At 37.9% G+C, this 24,934-nt stretch overlaps 1 protein-coding gene across 1 annotated transcript in view; it reads left to right on the forward strand.

The window, feature by feature from the left end:
- The first annotated feature begins 9,570 nt into the window (after positions 1–9,570).
- Positions 9,571–24,934, forward strand: part of LOC140336200 (tenascin-N-like) — a 42,791-nt gene continuing 27,427 nt past the window's right edge. Inside the window, exons 1-6 of the mRNA XM_072419208.1 lie at positions 9,571–9,971; positions 13,937–14,395; positions 16,724–17,005; positions 17,319–17,582; positions 17,987–18,172; positions 24,305–24,394. Coding sequence (XP_072275309.1) covers positions 9,587–9,971; positions 13,937–14,395; positions 16,724–17,005; positions 17,319–17,582; positions 17,987–18,172; positions 24,305–24,394 — 1,666 coding nt within the window. The 5' untranslated portion in view covers positions 9,571–9,586. The remainder of the gene's footprint in view (positions 9,972–13,936; positions 14,396–16,723; positions 17,006–17,318; positions 17,583–17,986; positions 18,173–24,304; positions 24,395–24,934) is intronic.

Raw genomic sequence — 24,934 nt, forward strand, 5'->3', positions numbered from 1 at the left:
GCTTCAATATTGTAATATACTAGATTGTAGGAAAAGTTACTTTTTTTTTGCATGTTTACCATGATGTCTTCATGCTTTCTCTGCATAATAGGTGGCCATACCCTGGGTGAATTACTATGGCCAACTAGGTCATTTTATAAAAAAGTATATTTTTTGGCTTATATATATCTATCTGATAGTCTTGAGGTATAATGGTATATATGGATATACAATAACCCAATCTAGCAGTGTATATGGCCACAATCTGGGAGTTTGGGCTGTGGGATAGATATTTAGGTCCTTGGATAGGTTATTACAGGTTTCTGGATGGTTAATCATATTCAAGGTTCAACCAACTGACTAAAATTGTATGACTGGATCTGATGGTGTTTGGGTATCTTTAGATTGCCTTTATCTTACCAGGTGTCATAGAACTACAGGTGCCAGCAGACCTTGGCTCAGCTATGAATGTCATACACATGGTTTAAATAGGATGTGGGAATAATTAGGACTAGCCGGAATAACAACAAATCTTAACCAAGTTATCTAATGCTCTGCAGTTTTAGTTCAAATAGAAGCTGATGTAGACTTCTATCCAGTGGCTGCAATTATATTAATACTGGAATTGGTGAAAGGGGTCACTGGGGATGATATATGTATTAGTAAATGGGAACTGTAACATGAATACTGCTATCCAAATGTAATTTAATACCTTGATGTATGTTTCTCTGTACTGAGCTACTTGTTTCAATCATCCAAAGAGCAGGGGAGTACTCTAGGGGACAACAGGAACACAGGTTAAGTGCTACTTTTTAGTGCTATGTACTTAACCCTTAACAGTTAATACCAGGCAGGGACATGTATTGCTGGATCTCACTTACTTGCAAGCACAGTGTGCTTTTTAAGATCTAGATATTGATATTATGCTTATTTTAGTTCAGTGTGCAATAGCACAGATATATGTACAATGCAACACATTTGAACAGGTTTTTTTCAAAACCTATGTATGATCAGTAATGTGTTTTTGCGAGCTTTGCTGCTTCATATTCCTTTTTGATGTATTCAGTATGTAATTCCATGTGAATACTGGCCATTTAACTGCGCTGCAGGTGCAAATGGGCCCATATAGTTTTTCATCGTGCAGACATTTTTAAAATGAGCAAAACTGTATAAAATGTACTATTGTGCATTACCTACTCATTTCCATGGGCCTGCTTAACATTAATAAATACAAAATGCAGCACCTTTATTATCTTAGTACATTGAGCATTGCATTTTGAGAGGCAACACTATTTTTCTAATACTTACCTCTTCCCAATATCTGCAGCCCGGCTGGTAAAATTCTAAGTAATTTAAGTATAAGTAAAATTTAGGTATACAGGATGTTTGTGTGTAGGTGCAGGCACTCGATTTTTAACGGATGAACTATTGCCATTGCAGGTGCCCACAGTGAACAGAAAAGGTAAGTATGGACCAGAGTGACTCTATGGGAAGCTCTGCCAGGCTGGAGAGCATACACTTTCATCGGTGAACTGGGTAATCCAGCAAACCTGGAATAGATTTCTTCAAAGTCATTTGCTATTTGCTAACAAATGTTTTGAATCAAGATCCATTCCAGGTTTGCTGGATCACTCAGCTTCACTGATAAAAGTGTGTCCTCCCCAGCCTTGGAGAGCTTTAATAAATCACGCCCTATGTATCAAAGAGGTTAGGATGAATGTGGACACATTTTATGTAGTGTAAATGTACTTTAAAGCTTGGCAAGGGCACAAGCATAGGTGTAGGTAGACCGTATAAATGCGCAAAGCAACAAAGCAGAACATATAGAAAGAAATAGTGATTTTGATGGAAACGTATGTAATGCAGTGAAATGCACACCCAGATGAGCCTGTAGGTGGTTTGTACAACACTTTTAGATATAGTCTGGCTCTTTGTAGGGCAGGTATGACCTATTGGAGGTGCTGTACAAATATATACAGCCTGGCAGACACAAGTGTACATAGGTGTACAGATATACAGTATCTGCATTGGAAAAGACCCTTTTGGCACATGGATCATTATCCAAAACCAATTGTCAGCTATTGTCAGCGGGTACCTAGTGCAATTCATTCCGTGTCTCCCTTGTGTTTCCCCCACCTTCCTCTACATCTGTTTTCACCCTCTGTGTGAATGTCTACATCTGTTTCATTTTAATATCCAGTCATTTACCACAACACAGTAAATCACATCTGTTTACCACAATTAGGTGACAACAAACAAATATTTTACTAAGTGTGATTCCTTTCATTACTCTTCACAGCGGGGTGCTGCTGACATACTTATGTCAGGGCCTAAAATAAAGCAACATTTCTGCTCAGAATTCCTTGGCCCTGGCTGAAAGTTCGGAATATGCTGGTTTATCTGATAATAATAATGTACATACTCTGTACATATAGAGTCATCATGTGCAGTTTTATCTATGGTTTGTTACCATGTAATTGAAACCCCTGAACTTCAATTTTTTGGTTTTGGCAAGAATTGGGCAAGGATTAAAAATTTGCTGATCTGGTTAGACTTCTAATATTTCCTGGCTTGGTGGCTACACATTAAGGCCACTTTATCCAGTTGGCACAAAGAATGGGAGTGCAACTTTAAAGTCAAGTTGAATCTCTCATATTTATGCTCAAGGGTTACCTGGGTGGCATGATGGCTCAGAGGCTTTCACATTTGCAGCATTTGGGTGAATGTCTGAAACTCAGGCATTATGCTTTGCATAGGGTGTGTATGTTGTTTGTATGGGTTTTCCCTGGGAAGTTTGGTTTTCTCCGGCTAATGTACTAAAAGTCTGGGTTGCAAGACTTTTTTTTAATATTGTATTATATAGTTGAAGTGCAATAGTACTTTAACCAACAGGGAGCAATAAAAAGCCAGTGGGTTACATTGCACATCACTTATAATTAAAATACTATTTTGAAATTCACAGCCCCAGTGTTTCTGCTTCAGTGTTTCTGTCTCCCCTATTTAACCAAAAACTACCTGATGGGGTACAATTAATGCAATTTATATGATCCTGTACCGTGGTTATATTCATTTAAACACTTTATACTTGCTCTTGCTTAGAGTAGAGTTTCAAATCTCATGCGGGCTGTTCCTGTTTACACTACAATGGGTAAAAAACTATTGCAGGGAGCATAGCTATCAGCATTGTAACTACTGATTCAAAAGCCTGTAGGTTATCAATCAGTACCTGGCCACACCTAGTCCCACCCACTACATTTTTCATTGACAGCACTGCCTCTGTTGTTAAAACTCTTCCACTGTGATCTGCAGTGCCTGGGAAGGGAAACCTGTGAACAAATGAAGAAAGATTAAGTTCAGTCAGGGGGAATAAAGTTAGTTAGTTAAGAAAAAAGAGTCAAGTCAACCAATAGGGAAATAAACATATTCCTGATAAAAACCCAATAGACCTTATCATCCAGAGGAGAGCATACAAATTTAGCAAATGGAATTAGGACTTGTTTATCCTGTCATAGAGGAACCTTTACTTTACATATTTACATATGAAGTTTTTCTTTGTTATATACTTTACATTTTAAATTTTAGTTTTAGTTTTTTTGCATTATTGCTTTTGTTTTTTGCATTATGTTTTTTTACCACATGGATGAAAATAGTTGTTAGCAGGGATCTACTTTAATACATACAATTGCACTTCTGTGCATTTGTACATGGGTTTGAATTAGTAATACATCATTTGAACAGACCATTTACATTAATACCACATTTGTTCAATCTTCCCTGCTGATATCTCTTCTTCATTTTAAATGATGATGTGTTGGGATTTTCACTATTCTTTCTGTCCATTCAATTCCAAGGGTCAGATAGGATTGCTAACCTTTGCTCTGCAAATCATCCTAAGGGAAAGGGCTCCTGTCAAGATGTCTGTTCTCTGCCAGATATAATATTTTCATTTTTTATTGAAACCTGCAACTGTCACATGATCATCTACATAAATCAGCTAGGACACTAGAGCTAAATGTGAGCCTAAACTGTGCCAAACTGTATATAATATATTAAATAATTATATATATATAAATATTTTTTTTTAACATTTTATAGATAGAAAAAAAAATATAAAAATTTTTAATAATGTATAAACCTGGACAATGTTAAAATGAATGTAGAGGTCCTTATTAAAAGTGACTCAGTCATGAAATTAGTATGGGGGCTGCCACATGATAAGAATGTTACTCTTTTGGCTGGTATATTGATGCCTGAGGATCAAGTAAAACATAAGGAATTCGGAAACTTATGTACAGCAAGCCTAATCTGGGTCCTTTTTATCAAAAGTATTAAAGGCAGACACAGCAGGCATAAGCATTTTTTAATGAAGAGCCAGCAATGGAAGCCCCCAAACTTTTATAATTACAGAATCATTTTAAGGGAGTCAATATTTCTCACTAGTCATTCCTGGGCTTTAAATTCCAGTAGCCATGAAGCTTAGCCATGAAGATGGGTATGCCCCACATTTTCTTATCAGAGGTCCATAAAACATCCCCATGTTTTAGAGTAGTCATCAGCTAAGCAAAAATTACCAGGATTATCCAGTCTGTGTGCGATTCACCTCCTGGCATCCTGCTGTTGTGCATGGCATGTGCTGTCAGTATCCATGATGTAGGGAGGGCGATGGGTACAAGACATAGCCCGGACGTAGTAGTTGCTAATTAGAAACTCTGCAATTGCAAAGAAGAGAAAACTATAACATACCAGTTAACTCAAGGCAGGTATTAAAAGACACACAATATTGTATTCTGTTATACATCCTATATTTTGTATTCATTAATACGTCATTAGGTACCTGATTTAATATTCTCATTATCCCAGCAGTCCTTTATCAGCATCTGAGATCTTAGGTCCTCATTGTAAATTATTTTCACCCTTCCTACAGCAAGCATGTGCTGGTATAGTAATGGTACAGTAATTAGTAAAACAGAAAAATCAAGAGTTGTAATAATAATGACCAACACAATATTTTATAATTTGACATAATTCTGAGCACTCGTTCACACAATTACTCTACAACCCTAATGCAGACTTTTTTAAACAGTGGTTTGCTTTGCAGAACTAGGAACAGCTGTCAGTTTTTTTTTAACTGAGGATACTCTGGGATTTTTGAGGTGTGAGGACGAATTTATTATTCCGATAGGGTTAACTGTCATACTAGCAAAGATGGCCGGAAGCTCTGGGGGCAATACACGTACACTACTAAGACTACCGGCAGTTTTACAGTAGGGAAAACCGGGCAAATCTTCAGGGTCCCTTCCTTCTCTGAGTCTTCAAATGACATAATGACAGGAATTCAGATAACTGAAAAAATGTGTATTTGGGGTCTCACTGTGTATTTTGGGGCTAAAATATTTGCTCAGGGCCCCATTTTGTTGAAAACCCTAACTGACTAAGACAGCTAAAGCTAAGCAAATTCTCCTTACCGCACATTAGGAAAATGGGATCTGTGACTACAAATAATAGTTCTGAAGTCTCACACTGTATGTAAGGCCCTGGTCCAGCAAGACTACTCACCAGACACCAGTCCCCCAATCTAACTCAGCAATCTTGACCTAAAGCAAGCCCCCGCTCAGCCTCTGAAGAATGGTTGCTTTGCCCCCAGGACTTGGTGCACAAGGGATGATGACTTTGGAAGGGCTGGCAGAGGACCAGGAGCCCACAAACAAAGCAGCACCAAGATTCCAGCAGATACAAGTCCAGAATACAGAGCCAAGGCCATTCACATGAAATCCGTCCACCAGAGGAGGTACACATGGGTAAAACATAAGCAGGGTCGGGGTCACAAGCAAAAGGTCAGACAAGGCAGCATAAACTCACAGGGTCAGAAACAGGCAAGGTCAGCAACAGTAAATCACACAAATTCACACACCAACAGCAAGTTAGCTTAGCTTAACACTACAATAGGCACTGGGGCCTGGGAGCAGGGAGGCTATAAAGTAGAAGATATAAAGTAGCCAATGGCAGCGCGGGATAAAGTCAGGAACTGATCAGCCTCTAAAATCCCCTTCAGCTGTGCACAGCCTCAGAGTATGTGCTGGGGATGCCGATAAAATACACCAGGCTGCACGGCTAAAGGGAAGCAGGGGCTGCAGCTTTATTTCTTTATTCTCCTGGCTGCTGAAAGTGACATTGCTGGACAAAATAGCTGGTGTGGGATATTGCAGTGATGCACACCACAAAATTGCCAGCCTGATAAACGTTTCCTGACACATTCCGTACTGAATTGGTTATCTTCACATGCACACAGATTTTCTATGTTTTAATTCTTCAACATTCTCCCCTATATGGCCAGCTTCCATCCCGTTTTCCATAGCAAAAGGGCTGCTATGGGTTTGTTAGCCCATTGCTTTCAGTCCTTAATGAGCTGGGCTGGAATGTGATGTGATAGATGAACTCACCATTTCTTCTCACTGGCCAGTTACAGACTGGGGTAGTTTGAATGACACTGCCCCAGCCTGAGGGCATGTTGTGGCAGAAAAACACAATGTGGGAAATCTCTAAAATTGAATTTATTGTTGCAATAAAAGCTACATTGTATCTTTTATTGATTATTCATTTTTATCTTCTTGTTTTTGCATGGACTTCTGCTTAAAATACTAACAGGTACATAAAAACAAATAGGGCAAAAAGTTAAAAATCTATATCAGCGACCCTGTCAGAAAATTTTAATTTCACTGTTGGATTTTATGACATTTATAGAAAAAATGAGGGATGTGATTCTCATTGGGACAGGATGGCACAGAATGTCTTAAAAAGTTCATTCTCTTTATCCAAAAACATTCTCTTTGCCAAAAACATATTCCTATTTTAAGCAGCGTTCATGTTAAATTTGGATAAAAGATGAGTAGGGCGCAGACAGAAATCAAACATCAGTATGCCACTTCACAAGCTGCTTATCCATTATAATGCTTTGGTCACCTCTTTTCTTAATCAACCTAAACAGAGTCCTGTTTTAAGTCCATCTAATACCTTCAGCCTTGATGAATGGGGGGATTTTGTTGTACCTGTTGAAAAATGTTGTTTGGGTTCTGCTTTTTATTTGGAATGAATACTACAAATGAATAATATATTGTATGTAACTATGGAGCAATAAAACCTGGACAGATTATGAAATCTTTGTTATCCAAAACTAAATAAAATTTTATAGTTGAATATGTGCTTCAGAAACCTGAGAAGAACATATTGGCTGCCATTGCTGACTGACTCTATTCTAAAAATGTAATAAGTCATTTGCCCAGTGGAAGCTGATGTTAAAGCAAGGTTCAAACCCCTTATGAGTATGCTTATTCTAGGTCAGTAATGTATAATGTAATGTTCAGGCAGCTGAATCAGCTTGGAAGACATGTAAATGGCATTTTTAGGAAGCAAGGTCCGGTATTGAAAGCCTACATTTTCCGGCTGTACATGTTTTATTGACGGAGAACTTTGCAGCTGTAGATATGTGTAGGCTAACATTGCTCACCTCTGACCTACCATTTCAATGCAATGCCCTCAATTCTTTTCTAAATTAAGATTTTCAACTTACAGCAAGCTGTTTCTGGGTCAGTGAAAGCATTTACAAAATTTGGCCAGCCAAAGAAAAATAACATTTTATACAACAAGGTATATGAGCTCCTTATTTTTAGTTACCATATTCTGTAACTTGCTTGAATTCTCAGTTCCAATGGAAATGTACCTTATATTACACAGAACACAAAAAAACATAAATGTGATGTGCTTCACATGTGGTGTCATTTATGGCACATAAATTCATGGTAACCATAAGAAGCTATAGGCCACATTCCTCTGTCTATGTTCCTGATTTTCCATAGTGCGTGTCTGATCAGGCATTGCCACACACATGTTCTCCTGATGTCTCCTACAACTTTTACGCTTACACTGGAAGCACATAGTACTCTATCAGGCCAGGTCCCTATGATCAAGATAAAATATTGTCCCTTTATTAGGTGCAGGAGCGTGGAGCTTTGATGGCACTTCGACGGCACTAATAATTATTGGGTCTGCATTGCAAACACTTTTACTATCAATCTCTTCCTTTATTTTCCGTATGACTTGTCCAAATGCATCAGTGCTGCTGCGTTTTGTTTTTAGTAGCACAGCACATGGATTGTACCTCATTCCTATTTTAGTACTTTTCAATAGACTATCACTAAAATTTGTGACTTTGTGAATTTTTGTGAGTATATGTGGACTGTACTGATTTTGAACTATATTGTCCTCTGTACATATCTTATTATGTATCGAAATGTCTGAAATTAGAACCTTCTGATTACACATTAGAAATTTGATGTGTTTAAGTAGTCCCTAATGGAAACTGTTAAAGGGAGCTCAATGTAGATAACAATATGTGATTAAATAAATGACGCTAGTCCCAGAATAACTATACTTCATAGAGGGAAGACTTTTTAAAGGAACTTTCAATACATTTCCATATCAGAAAACTTTCTTCTATAAATCATTACTTCATTTACAAAATTGATATATCATGTATCCCAGATTAAAATAACAGGGTCACATCATGATTACATAAGGAGACTCTTAAGTTCATGTATGGGTACCAAGTACTGATCAAGAGAGCTTTTACAACCCTTACCGGTTCCTAAGCATGCTTTAAAAGCACTTCTATGGATCCCCAACAAACTACTTTTATTAGAGGTTTCCCTGTTTGAGGAGTGACTGACAACATGTGACTTAAGACACTAAGCCATTTACCCCAGCAATAAAGTATACAACTTCCTTAATGGGTGAGTAAAATAATGCATCAGTGTAATTATGTCATCACCATAAAATGCCACCTGTCCATCTAATCAATAGAAAATACACACTGGTTCTGTTTCACTCTTTAGTAGTCACTAAATGAGTTTGAGGTTGCTGCATTAACTTTCCTAGGGCTACTAATTTTGCTTCTGGAGTCCAAAGAAACCTTTGTCAGGCAGTGTTTGCAGATATTTGTGAATATGATAGATCAGGTTTGACTCTTTCTTTAAGAAGACTGGTAAACTCATATGTAGCTGGGGTCATTACTGCTGGAAGCATCACAGGAGAAGATACAAGAGATACTACTAATACCAACAAGGGCACAGTTGCCTTCTAAGGATTGGAAGGGCTTAGAACTAGAATAAAAGACAGATGGCATTATGGGACAAGTGCACATGTTGGTGTGTGAAGCAAAAATGATCAGTATCAGAATAGGGCTCAGACTTTTCCTTTGCATGCATCCTCTGCAGTGTTTGCCAGGCAGTGCTTATATGAACCATTTTTTATGCAGGTGTGTAAATTGAGTAAAACAGATAAATGAATTATTTGATATAAAGCAATACAAATAAATCTATCTTGAGCATATTTTAAAAAAGATGCTGATGTGTGATGTAATTACTTCCACTAACCACTGGCAAAAGGTACAAATCTGTAAATGAAAATGAAACACTGCAAGCATAAATTTAAAATGCTAATAAACAAGCAAATGCATCCAATCAAAGAATCATTTAGGAAATATTATTCTAAATATAATACTATAATAATTTTATTTTTATTTTGTAAACAGAGCTCCTACAGCTGACCCAAAATGGAGCTCTTGACCCTGTGGGGCGTTTTGGTTCAGTGCCTCCTTCTCTGCTACCCCTACCATCTTCTAACTTCAGCAGCTGCCATCAAACCCACAGAAGATGGAGAATGCAGCAGCCAGCAAGGACTCACAATCACCCATATCTACAGTGTTCCTGGGGAAGACAATGAGCAGCTACAAACTGTACAATCAGACAAAAATAATCTTGTGTTTCGGCATCATCTTCAGCTCCAGAACCCAGGTGCAGACTGTGAGAAAAACTCACTATTAAAGGACCTCCTGGCCCGGCTCCAGGCATTGGAAGCAGACTTCATTGAGATGAAGGAGAAATATGAATCAGAGATATCTGAATTGAAGGAAAGCTATGATGGCTGTTGTGGAGCAGGTAACTAATGGTTTAATCACTCTGAATCAGTAGTATGGTTTTCCTCTTAGCAGGGGCAGAATTGCTGGTGAAGTGGGCAAGGGTGGGACCTCAGACAATGCAAAAAGAGCTGAAATTACAAGCCTTGCAGGCAGAAATGGTGCTCATAGTAGTATAGGCACTGGAGGTACTACTGTAAGTGCAAGCTATGAATAATGCTTGATGCCATTAAGGGTGAAAATACTGGTTTGGAGGACTAACAGGGTTTAGACTGCCTTTTTGCTATTTTCTTTCTGGTACAGCCTTACACCACAACTGTAATAGATACATTGATGACACATTTCTTCTCCAGTCTCAATTTATATACCAATGCAGAGTTGGCATATAATAGCCCAGGGTGATCAATGGCATTGATTTATTTAGCTCTCTTAAAGCTTTCTAAAATGTATTCGGGCATGGCCTGCCTTTCTCAACCTTTTTGCTCTGGAGGAACCACTTCAAAAAATGTTCAGATTCCATGGAAACCCCATTCTGAAACCAATTTATCGGGGGCCAGACCCTTAAACTTGTGGGTTTTAAAAGAATGCTCCCTTACATGGGTGGTTACAATACCATACCACAAAAAAAAACATCATTAGAGTCATGAAGTTGGCTCAACCAAGTTGTGTTAGCCCCCCAACTTTGTTCAAGGAACCCTGTCAGCCTTTGGAGGAACACAGGTTTAGATGACTGGTCATGACTGTTGCCTGTAAGTATTGGTTCCAAATGCAGATAATGCGGATAGTGAAAACTGTCTGTTTCAGATTCCCGTATTATGGTCTTATTGTGCTTGTTGGGCTATCATTTCTGGTTTTATTAGTGTAGCTAAGACTACCCATTTATTTGGGGTACAATAATGTTAGTCTAGGGGAAAGGTGTATACATTCTGACCCTGATTCTTTTTGTAGTTCTGTAATATCCATCCCCAGAAGGTTGGTTTAATGGTCTGTAGGCCTTTTATTACAAATATAAATAACCTATAAATAACTAGATTGTAAGCTCTTTGGGGCAGGGTCCTCTCCTCCTGTATCACTATCTGTATTAGTCTGTCATTTGCAAACCCTATTTAATGTACAGCGCCGCGTAATATGTTGGCGCTATATAAATCCTGTTTATTAATAATAATAATAATAATAATAAATAACATTAGCCATTTAAACCATATTTATCCAAATTTATATATATATAACCATACAATAAAATACATCAACAATATTAATACCAACAATTCCCCTTCAAGCTTTTTTATCCCTTAACAATAACTCGTCCTTGAGGGCTCTCTTCCCATGCACTAACCCCCTCATTTTGGATCTGCACCATCAGGATATTTATGTTCCCAGCCGTAAACCCCCAGCTCAGGAACAATATCCCCAATAATATACAGTCCTCACCCGCAAACAATCCAATCACAATTATTAATACCCAAGATGGATCTTCCACCACCACTGATACCCCACCAAAAAAATCAACTACCCCCCAAGGACCTCACTGCTTTAAATCCCTCTTGCTATCTGGTTGGGAGGATGGGAATCTTTCTTCGAACTGCACTTCTAACGATCAACCGCCCCTTCATTACCCACTGACTTTATACCATTTACCCCTCCCCTAACCTTACATCACCTCCAACCCTCCCCTCCTAGAACATTACTTCGTCCCCCCTAAAACCTTAACCCTTTTCTGCTAGCTACCTGCCCACCCCAGGCATGCAGGCCATCCTCTATGTCCCATACACTCCAGGCCTGGCTTTCCAAGACTGGCCTATGGGCAGCCAGTCTGATTTTTCACAAATCTCAATGCTGCTTTTTAAATAAAGCTTAAGTTGATGACCAGCCTGATATAACATGTTAGCTGAATCAGAGAGGAACATGAAGAGGTACTGCCTAATATTTTATTTTATTACTGCATTGTTGAAAAAAGAAAAAACAGATCTTTTCATTATCTCACCGCTAACCCTGGGCTTCCTGACATCTCTGCTTAATGAACATTGAATGCTGCATGCAGTGATTATCAAAATGCATTATCCTACACCAAAACAAAGTGGCCCTTGTTCTGTTGCATTGCCACAACCTGCCACAAGATGGCATTTTGGACCTGAAAAAACTGCATTGAGAAAAGCTCAGCATAGTTATCTGTAGGCCTAAATAAATCTTTCAGACACTCACATTAAATCCCTCCTCGAACTGATAGATAATGCATTATTAGCCATAAAATTCTTCTTTTATCTGAGACAATAAAAATTCCACAAATAAACTTGTGTAGCAAATTCATGTCAAGCACCATTACTGTTACTCAACAAGCCTGAGTTACTGAATTTACCAAGTAAACTGGTATGGTACAAGATGTAATTAAAGATACGTGTTTTCTTGAATATATCTTTCAGTTACAAATCTTTAAACAGATGAATTTTAATAGATTTTATTTAACAGAGTTTAGCTGACCCCCTGCAGTAGATTCTTCGCGATGCAAAAGAATCTTAGACGTACTTGAAATACAGGTGTTAGCAATACATCGTAATTATCTACACTTGTTCTTCATCCCTTTCATAATTATCTCACAATCACCTTTGCTAACCTGCTGACGGAATTGAATTTTTGGAAGAAATTATACTGACAATAGGCAAGCGTAATAGTTCTATATATTTAGAAACTGCATTGAAAATGAATCACAGATAGGTAGCAATTTTCAAAGTTTTTTTTTTTTTGTCATTTTATGTTCTCTCCTTTTTTTCTGTTTGAAGGCATAGCACAATAAAATGTCCATTTAAAATAGCCTGCAGAGAACGTGAACATGTCCATTGAACTACATAATAATGCATTTCTATGAAAGGCAGCACAAACATTTCTTTGATAAAACTGTTTGTATAACTCAAAGTCCAGATATGTTGTGGTTGCCCCATAAGAACTAGTAAAATAGGGTTATAAACCAGTACTAAAGAAAGTCAGAGCCTTGCTCTTTGCAGTTAGTCAGTTTTTGATGTTGGTTATCCAAAGCAGGATGGGACATTGGATGAGCAATGACTTGATCTCATGGTTGATCCCATGCCCTGCTATTGACACTTAGAAGTCAGGGCGCAGACCTATGAGATACTTTCAACTGTATTAAGCAAATACAGGCAGTGGCACCAATGCTGGTGGGATTTGATATACCCTATTGGCCAGGCATGCTGAACTGAAATCCAAGGATTGACCACAAAGGCAGTCGTAATTTCTTACATGAGCAAGATTTTGATGGATTTAAATAGTATTCGGAAATTTAAAAAACACAATGTCACTGACCAGCCGTCCTTCTACAGCTCAAGATCATTTTGCAGCTCAAAGCTTCACTGCCCATCTGCACCTTCCCTAGCTTAAGGTACTTTGGAAAATTTTCTTTGCATTGCATTGCACAAAAACATACAGAGCAAACATTTAGAGCAAAGCACCTAACTTATTGGACCTGAACTTAAAAAGTGAAGATTTGCTATATTAACATGAACCCCAAGTAATGTGAATTTGTGCCCAAGCTGTTCAGTGAAAACTTCTACATTTTGCTGTTATTTCCTCCAGAAAAATGGAGAACCTCTTGGCACCCCAGTGCCCTGGTGTACCTAGGCACCCCTGTTCTCTATAGATAAATATTTGCAGTTTGGAATCATCTACGGCACTGCTGCTTGCAGCTATAGTGTTGTTCGGTGTTCTCTTTGATGAAAACCCACAGATATCAGGAAACAAAACCCTTCCCTTATGAAGATAGCCACCACCACACCGAGATACAGAGGGGGACAAGGCATGGTAAGTCAGTAATAGGGAAAAGATCAGGGAGATCGCAGGCCGTGCTGGTGACTAGTCACTTGCCTTCTGGGTGCTTTTGTGGTCACGATTTCCAAAGTTAGTTAGGTTCCTTTTGAAAAAATAAAATAGAATACAAAGAACCCAAGGTTTACTTACTCCTTTTTCCATGTTTTTCAGGTAAATGCAATGGACATGGAAAATATGTACCTGAACTGGGTATCTGCCAGTGTGATGAAGGCTGGGAAGGACCCAACTGTTCCAAGAGAAGCTGCCCAGGCAATTGTGGAGGAAATGGCGTGTGTATCGATGGTGTCTGCCAGTGTGCAGAAGGCTTTACTGGGGATGACTGTAGCATTAAAAAGTGTGCCTATGACTGCGGCAAGTTTGGAACTTGTGTGAATGGTGTCTGTGTTTGCACAGAACCATACACAGGCCCTGCATGCAGAAAGAAGAAGTGCCCTGTTGACTGCAGCCCCCACGGTAAATGTGTCGATGGAGTGTGTCAGTGTGAAGAGGGATACACCGGTGTAGACTGCAAAGAAAAAAAATGCGCTGTTGACTGTCGACCAAATGGGCGCTGCGTTAATGGCGTCTGTGTCTGTGATGAGGGCTTTATTGGAGATGACTGTTCCATTGGTAAGAAACTTTGTCAGAAACATAAACTGCTTCTATAAAATTTGAACTCCAGGCAGCTAAACAGCTAAAAGCAAAAATATAAAATACATAAGGGAGCTGTTTTACTCATCAAATGACTTGCATTTCTGTCCACCCAGTTCTCATATAGACAGGGCTGTTTTGTGTGCCATAGAAGTAGCCCCCTACTCTATTGTAGGTAAATATCACCCATAGGTCTCGTCCCCAGCCTGTGATTGGACAGGGAAAAGAGAAACAGCAAACTGATGAGCCGATTTCCCTGTCACTCCTTCCTCTTATCAGAGCACCCTTCTCTGTGCAGGGTATTGAAAGAGGCTTAAATAAAGTCAAATTCAGGTACTTACCTGATTGCATTACAAGAAATGCTTTGCAATACTGAATACAACACTAAAATAATTTGTATATTTTTAAAACCTGCCTGGAGTTCAGCCTGAAGTAAATCAAAAACCTTAAATTGAATTTTGGACCGAGTACAAGAGGGTTAACACCACTGTCAGGTTTATCTTAAAAAGTAAGTGAGAGGACAGCAGTTGCATGAATAAATGTCCCCACTGCAAGATTTCCCTTTTATTCCTGTTCTCATGGCAACTTAAACTTTTTGGATTTCTCTCATTTTCATTCTCACAACATTGGTGTTCAGGACAATTAGAGAGATTGAATCTCCCTAACGGCTACACATACAGCAAAAACCTGACCACCACTCTATTCAAATTATTTTTAAAGGTTTGCCTTTACTTCAATACTGAGCCTAAAAAAATGGTACATTACTAAATGTACCACTGCCTTTCCTTTATGGGACACTAATGTCTAAACCAGGGTTCCTGAACCTTTATAACATGGGGGTACCCTTGAAATAGCTTTCATGTCTTTAGAGAACCCCTGCTATAATTACTATATCCACAGCTCAGAGTACATTAGGCTGGTGTCAGTAGGAGGAATTCTTCTTACATTGCCGGACAATGGGAAGAATGTCATCCTTACAGCCAAAAAGATTCTTGGTGTCACCTAAACTGACCTGAGAGTCACATACTATTCATCGTTTAAGGCAGAGGTTGCCAACCGGTGGTACGCAAGAAAATTTTAGTGGTCCGTGGCTCTGGCCAGTGCACTCCTGAGCGGGGTCAGGGGAAGGACCCCGCTGGCGGGTCACACCTGCCAGAGCCGCACACCATGTTCCCCGACAGAACGCAGGCTCATGGGCATGAGCACTGTACAGTGCCATTGATCTAGCTTCCCCAGTGGATGACTTTAAAGATAGGTCAAAAAATTACAATGTCTGTTTAAATCTTTAGTGCTTCCTAAATCTAAAGCCGGTCCTGATTTTTACCATCTCCAGATGTCTGCAGTATAATACGGACAATTTCCAGCATATTCTGCTGCTTTGTACCTTCGCATCAAACGCTTCTGCCCGAGCATCAGATATTTTTTCTTTTCCTTGTGAACAAAAGCACAAGGTTTGGTTTTGATGTTCCCCATGCAAATGATGCATACATTAGTATAATTAATCTTATCTGGTTCCGCATGGATGTATTTGTGGAATTAGTTTTGTAGTTGTTAAGATTTCTTTTTAAAAATTACATTTTGTAATTTTAATTCTATCCATAAAGGTAAAGTAGTAAAGTCAAGCCACAAGTAAAACCAGCCAGTGAGCTTGTAATGCATGTGCTTCTATCAGAAAGCTGGCTAACTCAATTTACTTAAATCCGAATACTTTGGTTGACATATACCATCACCAAAAACTATTTTGCTATGTAAAAAATAAAGTGTGGAAAGGTTTCTGACCTCAAGGAGGTAATCTATCCCTAATATCTGCTCTGGGGACCATTTTACCCAGTAGAGAAAATGATGGGAAAACCAAACTGTTGCTTTAGCTACCAGAACATAAGTAGAACCAATATCTTACAATTGGCCACTAGCTTCAGTAACAACTGTTAGAGATGTGGTTTTCTACCCTTTATGAGGAGATTTCCATTTATATTCTAGCAAGTCTTTAGAGACAGGTGCTGTGAAATCTTTCCAAAGCCAACAATAAAAACTTTCCCCACTTAATCCATAACTAAAAAAGGGTTTTTGGTTAGAGCAATACTTTAAAGATTGCAACTGTAAAAATCAATTTGGCAACAGCAGCCATGACTATGACTACACTAACCGCCTCCATTTGAAGTTAATGTGTAGGTGTTTTATAATGAAAATGTAAAACTGCGGGTGTGTGCCTCCTATTAAATACAAGTTATCAATCTCCAACTGTGTAAAAACAACTATAAAAAAACTTGTCATAACTACTTTATTTTATTATCTTTACCCTTTTAGAAATCGCTAGTCTTTGCAGTGGGAATGGCAGATATGACTTGACTACTGGTGCTTGTATCTGTGATGAGGGCTGGGAAGGACCCAACTGTTCTGAAAAAATCTGCATCCCACCCTGTGGAGAAAATGGCAAATGTGTTAATGGTGTCTGTGTGTGCAATGTGGGCTACCTAGGACCTACCTGCCATGAGGTGGACTGTGTCATCAGTTGCGGTGAAAATGGGCGCTGTGATGGTGGCCAGTGCTTCTGCGAGGAGGGATTTTTTGGAGAATCATGTTCAGAAGGTAAGCAATGGTTTACAGACAAGGAACTATAATTTTTTTTTACAGAACACATGTTAAAAACCATGTATTTAGGAACCAATCGCCAAATTTTCCTTGTGCCTCATGTGTTCCATCCATTGGCCTAATCAGGCACATTTCTTGCCTTTTGATGTGCCTCATCCTGTCCACACCCCTATAATATTGTGAAAGCACCTTAACCTTACTCTGCTTTGTTTAAACTATAACTCATCTCAAGTACTCCATAAATGGTGAAAATTGTGAAAGGGGCAATGCATCAGCTAATCCTAATTTTAATTTGTTCTAATATTATTAGTTTTGGCTGTGCAGAACTTGCGTCTTATCAGCACTACAGAAGATTCTCTGAACATTGCCTGGGAACAGCTGTTGGAAGTGGATTTTTACTACATCACTTACTATCCATTTGATGATGAAAGTCAGAAAAGGCAAATTAAAGTTTCTGCAAACCAAGACTATTATCAGATCGGAGGTCTGAACCCCAGCACATTGTACAAGATACTTATGTATCAGGTGAAGAACAGTGTGACCAGCGAGCCTGCCGAACTTCAAGGAAGAACAAGTAAGAAAAGATGGGTTACCCTATAGTGGCTAGAGATTGGACAACCCCTGCACAGATACAGTTTAGGTTCTCTTTTTCAGATTTATTTCACTTGTATGTGTACATAGAGATCTGTCAAATCTGTGTAGAATATATGAATTCAAGTGATTTTTATTTAAAAATGATAAATTTGAGTATAATAGAAATTCATCTAATCTGTGAATCAGTTTACTCATTTGTATTGTGAATTAGTGATGAATGCCAATGAATGTATACATCTCACATGAAAAAAAAAAAATTCATAATCTAAAAAGAGAAACTTGTAATGATGCAGTTGTAAAGTATCTAAGGCCTCTAAATTCACAGGGTTTACTACACCTATGGATAATATAATGGCATACACTCATGGGGTGTCTTTTTTTCAGATGATGTACAACTAGGAACCCTGTGGGTGACAGAAGAGACAGAAGACTCTTTGGAGGTGGAGTGGGAGAATCCCGAAGTGAGAGCGGACTACTTCAAACTGACCTATGCAGCCCAGCCAGGTGGAGCTGAGACAGAGGTGCAAGTAGCTCAGAGCAAAGATCCCAAAACCAGCTATATCATTAAAGGTCAGTCATCAAGGAGGGTTTTTTAATTTAAAAACATCATTAAGATAAATAAAGTTTGAAATAAAGTTAAAAATAAAGATTAAATAAAGTTAAATAACTATTGTCAACTTGCAAATATGCCAGTTAAATGTTGTTTAAAACAAACAAATCTATCCTCAGATATTCATCCATACCAGCCATTGATGTAAAAAAATAGCACTTATTATGACCATGGGTACCATAGTGCTACTGCATGGTGGATTTATTTAGGCAAATATCATTTATTTACAAGCTTGTATAAGTTGATGCTAAACAGCAAGTGATTATGCACAGAACCACACATGCACCGTCAGTAGTCAGTTGACAAATCCATGGTGTCCTCATGATTGCATCTGTAGTGAGGACAGTTCTTATATGTATGGAATCTTGCATCCTAGAATCGTTAATTGCTAACAATATTTATCAAACATCTGTATGCAGATTAACTTTATTAAACAAAAGGTTTTGTTTTAAATAGATTGTGAGTGACCCCAATTTAGGAGACAAAACACGCAGGACATGGAAGTTTACTAAAAGAAAAGTAAATCCTATCATTTATAGTTTTAAATTGAACAGCCATTCCCATTTAAAATTCTGTTTTTTATGACAAAATTAATTTTGGATTGCCTCTTTATTTTGGCAAATACCAGTACTAGACAAAATCATTTTGGTGGCCTCACTGTCAGTAGCAGCAGGAATAACGTCTTATCCTTGTAAGACCAAACATAATTCTAGAGACAGGACACCTGTTTACCCTTCTAACTGCTCCAAACATATGTAGTATATGGAAAGTGTTCTGCAAATGCCATTTTCATTTGTTTGGGAAATTTACCTATAGAGGAGATGTAAAATATAAAGCATCAAGAACTATTGCTATCAGTACCATTGAAATCATCCATTTAATATGTTGAGCTCTAAAGCTGTAGAAGTCACTCACAAAACTGATCTTTTGTTCATTTAAAACAGACAACAATTTAACATTGGATATTTTAGCTGATAAATTCTCTGATTAAGGCAAAACAGACACTGGAGTATGTTCACTGTAATATGAGTGTGCTAAAGAATACCCTGTTCTTTTTATTTTTTTAACATGCTTGAGTAGCCTTGCAATGTGAATTATCACCACATTCACTAAACTAAATAAACTATGTTTTGCAGAGTGATAATTCACTTTTCTAAGTGAACATCTTAAACTTCTTTTGTAAATTAATCTCACCATTTCCTTGCGACGTCTATCCACCAACATGTAGGACAAATGTAAACACGACAGGGAGCTCAACCATAGTAAATGAACAGCATAAACTACACCATATGGAACTCATATCTTTTAATTATCAAGAGGCTCCATGGGAGACTTGAGAGATCTACAGGTATACTTTAAAAAACACTTTAATCTATCGCAGCTTGAAAGATGTTCAAAGCAGGTAATTCTTCTGTACAGCAGAAGAGCGAGAATGTGGAAAAAATAGAAACTGACAGATTCAAGCTTCAGAGAAGCAAAAGCTGAACAGACTAAGTGCTAGGAGTTGATAGGTAATATTCTGTTACAAAATGCACGCTTAGGTTTGGCCATTTTTACAGTGATCTGGTTAACCACTTTTGGCAGTATCGTATGATAGCAGATAGTTGAAGCACGTTTCGTCATTACGTATATAAAGTATTTGTAACTAGAACAGTTTCTGCTAATTGTAAGAGCTAAAAGTGCAGGAATGTTATCAGGGCAGCAGGGATACAGCTGTAACATAGGAGATGGGCACACAAAAGTGTTGGGCAATAAAGATTTGAACAAAAGAGGGAATTTTCATTTGCCAACAATGGTACATGTGTTTCTAATTGGCAATATTGTTAGGATAAAAGATCTCTTCCCATATAAGAACAGGTGCAAGGTCAGCTTAAACATAGATCCTGCTCATTGCACATGTCATGGTAGGTCATGATAAAGCTACACACAATAGAGCAGTGTTTCTTGACCTTTTTTTAACATGAAGGAACCCTTGAAACAACTTTCATATCTTAGAGAAGCCCTTCTATAATTACTATATCCACAGCTCACAGTTTAATATTGTGGTGGTCAGTTGGAAGAATGACTCCTAAAATGCTACAATGTAAACACAACTGGGAGCTCAACCATAGTAAATAAACAGCATAAACTACACCATATGGAACTCATATCTATTTATTATCAAGTGGCTCCATGAGAGATCTACAGGTATACTTTAAGCACCACTTTAAGAAACCTTGAAATAACTTTCATATCTTCGGGAACCCCTGCGATAATTATTATATCCACAGCTCACATTACATTAGCCTGGTGATCAGTAGGAAGAATGATGCCTTTGGAAAGAATATCATCTTTACAGATGGCCTTAAAGATCATTGGTGTCCTTGGAGTTATAAAGAAGCCTGATTGAGAAACACTGCACTAGATGATGATCGCTTTAGATGGATGGTTGTAATCGTATGATTGTACATGTGTAGAGCAATCCCCTGATGTTGTTCATCAATCTGCTTTGATGGATCAATGAATGATCAAGTGGAATGACTGCTGTCAAGAAGGGGTCAGTGGGGTGCTGTTTGCTTGTCTTCTCCCCTCTCCACTTAATAGAGCAAAACAGCTATGTGTGTACATGTTTTTTTTCTCTTTTATTGAAAGCATTTCCAGTGACAGGAATCTGACGTCTGTACAGGGCTTTAGTATACTTACCTAATGGCACATCTCAGATTCCATCTTTTACATTCCTTTAAATTGATGTAAACTCTGCCGCCTGCCCTCAGGGTTTAGCCATAACCTGTTGGGCATATTTGAACATTATGGCAGACTTAGCAAAAGTGCCCTTTCTAGTACAAAAATGATATCCTATATTTTTCCAGCAATCTGTGGTTTATATTTGGGACCTGAGTACTCAAAATATATAAAAACCCTTTAAATTTAAAATAAATCCTATATCATAAAATAAATATATGTACAACATTCATGGTAATGGGTTAAGTAAATCTGGAGACTCAATTAGTCCATTCTAATGTACAATTAAATTGTTCCTAGACGACAATAAGCATAAATCTTATTTTAGCCACTTGTTTTACCCAGATATTGTCTCTTGTTACGTGACTGTAAAGTGCTTCAATGTTCTGTGTTGAGTTAGTGCTTTTTCCATGACTTCTGACACAGGCCAAAAGATACCCAATTTGGTAACGTCTGTCCGTAGCAGTTATGTTTAAGTGCTTCCATATGTTCACAAGATGCAGGGAACATCTTTGAGAGGTTAGCAGAGCATTTTTGGCCCTCAAGGTAACAAAGGAGTTAGGAATTAATGCACAGGCTACTGTCTAAAGATTTCTGTACTTGCAGAGACAGATGTCTTAGAGAAACATTATTTTTACAGTTGTTAAATTTAAAGAGCTGAAGGCCCAATTTATGAGCACGGTGGGCTCAGGGGTTACCACTCCGGCCTTTGCAGTGCTAGGGCCTAGGTTCGAATCCCAGCCAGGACACTATCTGCATGGAGTTTGCAGGTTCTCCCCGTGTCTCCGTGGGTTTCCTCCGGGTACTCCGGTTTGCTCCCACATCCCAAAAACACGCAGTTAGGTTAATTGGCTTCCCCCTAAATTGATCTTATACTGCATTAATGACATATGACTATAGTAGGGACATTAGATTGTGAGCTCCTTTGAGGGACAGTTAGTGACATGACTATGGACTTTCTACAGCGCTGCGTAATACGATGGAGATATATAAATACTGTGTAGTAATAATAATAATAAAAGAGAAAAGCACTAGAAGAATGTTGGGGTTAAGGGACTACAACATGAAGATGGGTCCATGGGAGGATGTGTTTGACAAAACATTGGCTGTGGCCACATCGGTTACAGTTGTCTTTAGCTATATACAGATGGTAGATGATTGTTGTCAAATGATCGTAATCATCTAGCAAGTGTACATTGGTCTCCCAACATCATTTAGTGATCTGCTGTGGTGGATCACTGAATGACCAAGTGTGGATGACTACTTTCATATCCTGTGCTACCTACCCTATCCCACCCTCCCCTCCCAATAGAACAGAACAGTGTTTTTGTATTGTCACTTGAAACAATCAAGAAAGTTAATTTCCAGCTAAAAAAATGTATAATCTGTATACAGCTTTAAGCGCACACCTGAAAACAAATGGTCATTATTTTTATGGTAACATCTTGAGCATGCTCTGCAATTAAAAGCATTATGGAACTGTGCGAGAAAAGAAATGTTCTGCTGTTCCTGGGTGGGATAGGCAATCTAAAAAGGAAGCTGTGCACATCACTTTTGTGTCATTTAGACTGGCTCTGCACCTCATTTTGCACGTGAAAACCAGTATTGAATGTTATCTTGTTATGTATGTGAATTGTGCCATTTACTCTGAACAAAACCCTAATGCACCCTAATACAGTATTTACAATGAATCTGCAAAATAGCAGAGTTGTAAAACTTCTGTGTATTTTGATGTACTGCTTTGGTTAAAACTAGAGCAAGGGGGTCGTATGTGTAATGCGTATGTTACTGGCATATTATGCAGAGCTTTACAAAGTTTGTTAATGTCCCTACCATAGTCATGTCATATGTATTGAAGCTAGTTAAAGTCTATTGGCTACTCTAATAAATCAATGTCCCAATTGAAGGATATTCCCTTACCTCTTGCTCTAATGACAACTCAAAACGTTAGGATCTGACCTCACTTTCTGGCTCAGTGACAATGGCCACCACAAATAGAGAGGATCAATCTTTCCACTGGGGACATGGAACTAAATGAATATAAGAGATTGACAAAAACTTTTCTAACTCTATGCAGAACTCAAAAAATGTTTGGCCTTTAAATACACTTAAATTTGTGGGGGAACCTGTAATATATTTATAAACCTACCCTTCATAAGTATAATTTTTTATTTAATGCTTTCACATCTATTGGAACGTCTACAGAAAAGAAAACACAATTCTGCAGAATAAATTAGTTTATTCATCGAGGAATCACTCTCGTCGTCAACACGTTTTGAGATGTTGAAATAAATATATCCAGCACAATACAAATCTGAAGAAGATTTCTGCATCTGTTTGACCTCACTTCATCAGCTATAATAAAAAATGACTTCTCACATAGACTGAGAATTACAGATTATTTTAAACTTGTTGTTTATATGAAGTGATCTTGAATTCTAAATGCATTTTCACAAATTCTGTGGTATTAAATAGCTCTGTAAAACACTTTTACTCTGAGCCTGTTTTATGAGGTTAATAACAATAAGCCTGTTTTTGAGATTGCATAGGAAAACATGTCAGGCTGATGGTGCGGCAATCCTTGGTCTCCCAAACGCACTCTTTTAGGTCAGTACTGTAAAATTTCCTATATAGATTTACATGAGATCCTCCCAAATCACCTGAGGGTAAATTATAGGTAAGAAAAAAAATACAGGTAAAGATGTATATAATAAAAACAACAAAAACCCACTTTTGTCCATCTGTGTAGTTGGTGTATGCCCAGCTTTTATATTTTGTAAAGCTCTGGGCTTTGGAATAACAAATCTTTTAAAAATCATAAATTAAATTTAAAATTCATTTTATAAAAGCTTTCAGGTCCATTAATATTAAACTCTTGATAGATAAAATGTAAAGTATAAACCCCAAACAATTATCTTCACCTATTTTTTCCATTTGAATTTGTAATGACCTTTGATATATATATATGTATATATATCATATGCTAGTTGTTGCCTTTACAATATGCCATCCATTGGAATCACTTTTATTTGTAGGCAAAACTTCATAAACTCTGCAATCTGTGATACACATTGGGGTCTTTTTATATAGCAGTGAATCTGACATTCCATGCCCATGTGTTTTAATGGCAGTAACAGATTCTCCACCAAGGAAGTTTCAGTGAATGTCAGATTCCCTACTTTATAAATAGTCTACATTGTGTTGTTATTGTATGACACCTAAAATCACTCTTTGCTTTCTGTATGCCATCTTGTGTCTTTTGTTGTGTTGTGTGAGTTAACAGCAAATGAGCAAAGAAACGTACAACAACAATATAGTAATTCCATTTTCAGATATGTATGGGGTAATAATTGTTGGCATTTTTCCCCCAGGGTTACGGCCAAGCACAACCTATGACATCAGTGTTCGGGCTGTAAGGGGTGACAAGGAAGGAAAGGTCTCCACAGTTGTTGGTGTGACAGGTAAGGTTGTGTAATAAATTAGTAGCTTTTTTTTTCTAAATACATATTATATGCCATAGAGGGTGACTCTAGACACATAATCTGTTACCACTAAAATATATCTCAACGGGTTCTGCATGGAAACATTTGAAAGGCAATGTACGCATGTTTTGTGATATGCTCCACCTTGCTGTGGTATATGCCTGCATGACAAAAAGAGGCAATAAACACAAGGTACAATATATAGAGCCAACCTCAGAGAGAGTACAAAAGGTTTAAAACACATATAATCTTCTCTTTTGCTGTTTGTTTCCCCTTGAGGATTTCCCTTTCATTTCTTTTCCTTGTGACAAAACAGAAAATTGGTGATCACTCCAAATGAAATGGAATTCCCATCTAAGAGAGATCCCAATTGCCAATTTTTTTTTCCTTAACCACCTGAGCGTTACACTGAGGTCTAGATTTCTGTACCAAAAGTGATCCATTGTTTTTCATGAAATTTTTTTTTTAAATTGTAGACCTGTAACTTACAGAAATATGTCCGAACAGGGGTTCTAGTAG

The sequence above is a fragment of the Pyxicephalus adspersus genome, chromosome 8 (genome assembly GCF_032062135.1).
Source record: "Pyxicephalus adspersus chromosome 8, UCB_Pads_2.0, whole genome shotgun sequence".
Classification (NCBI taxonomy): domain Eukaryota; kingdom Metazoa; phylum Chordata; class Amphibia; order Anura; family Pyxicephalidae; genus Pyxicephalus; species Pyxicephalus adspersus.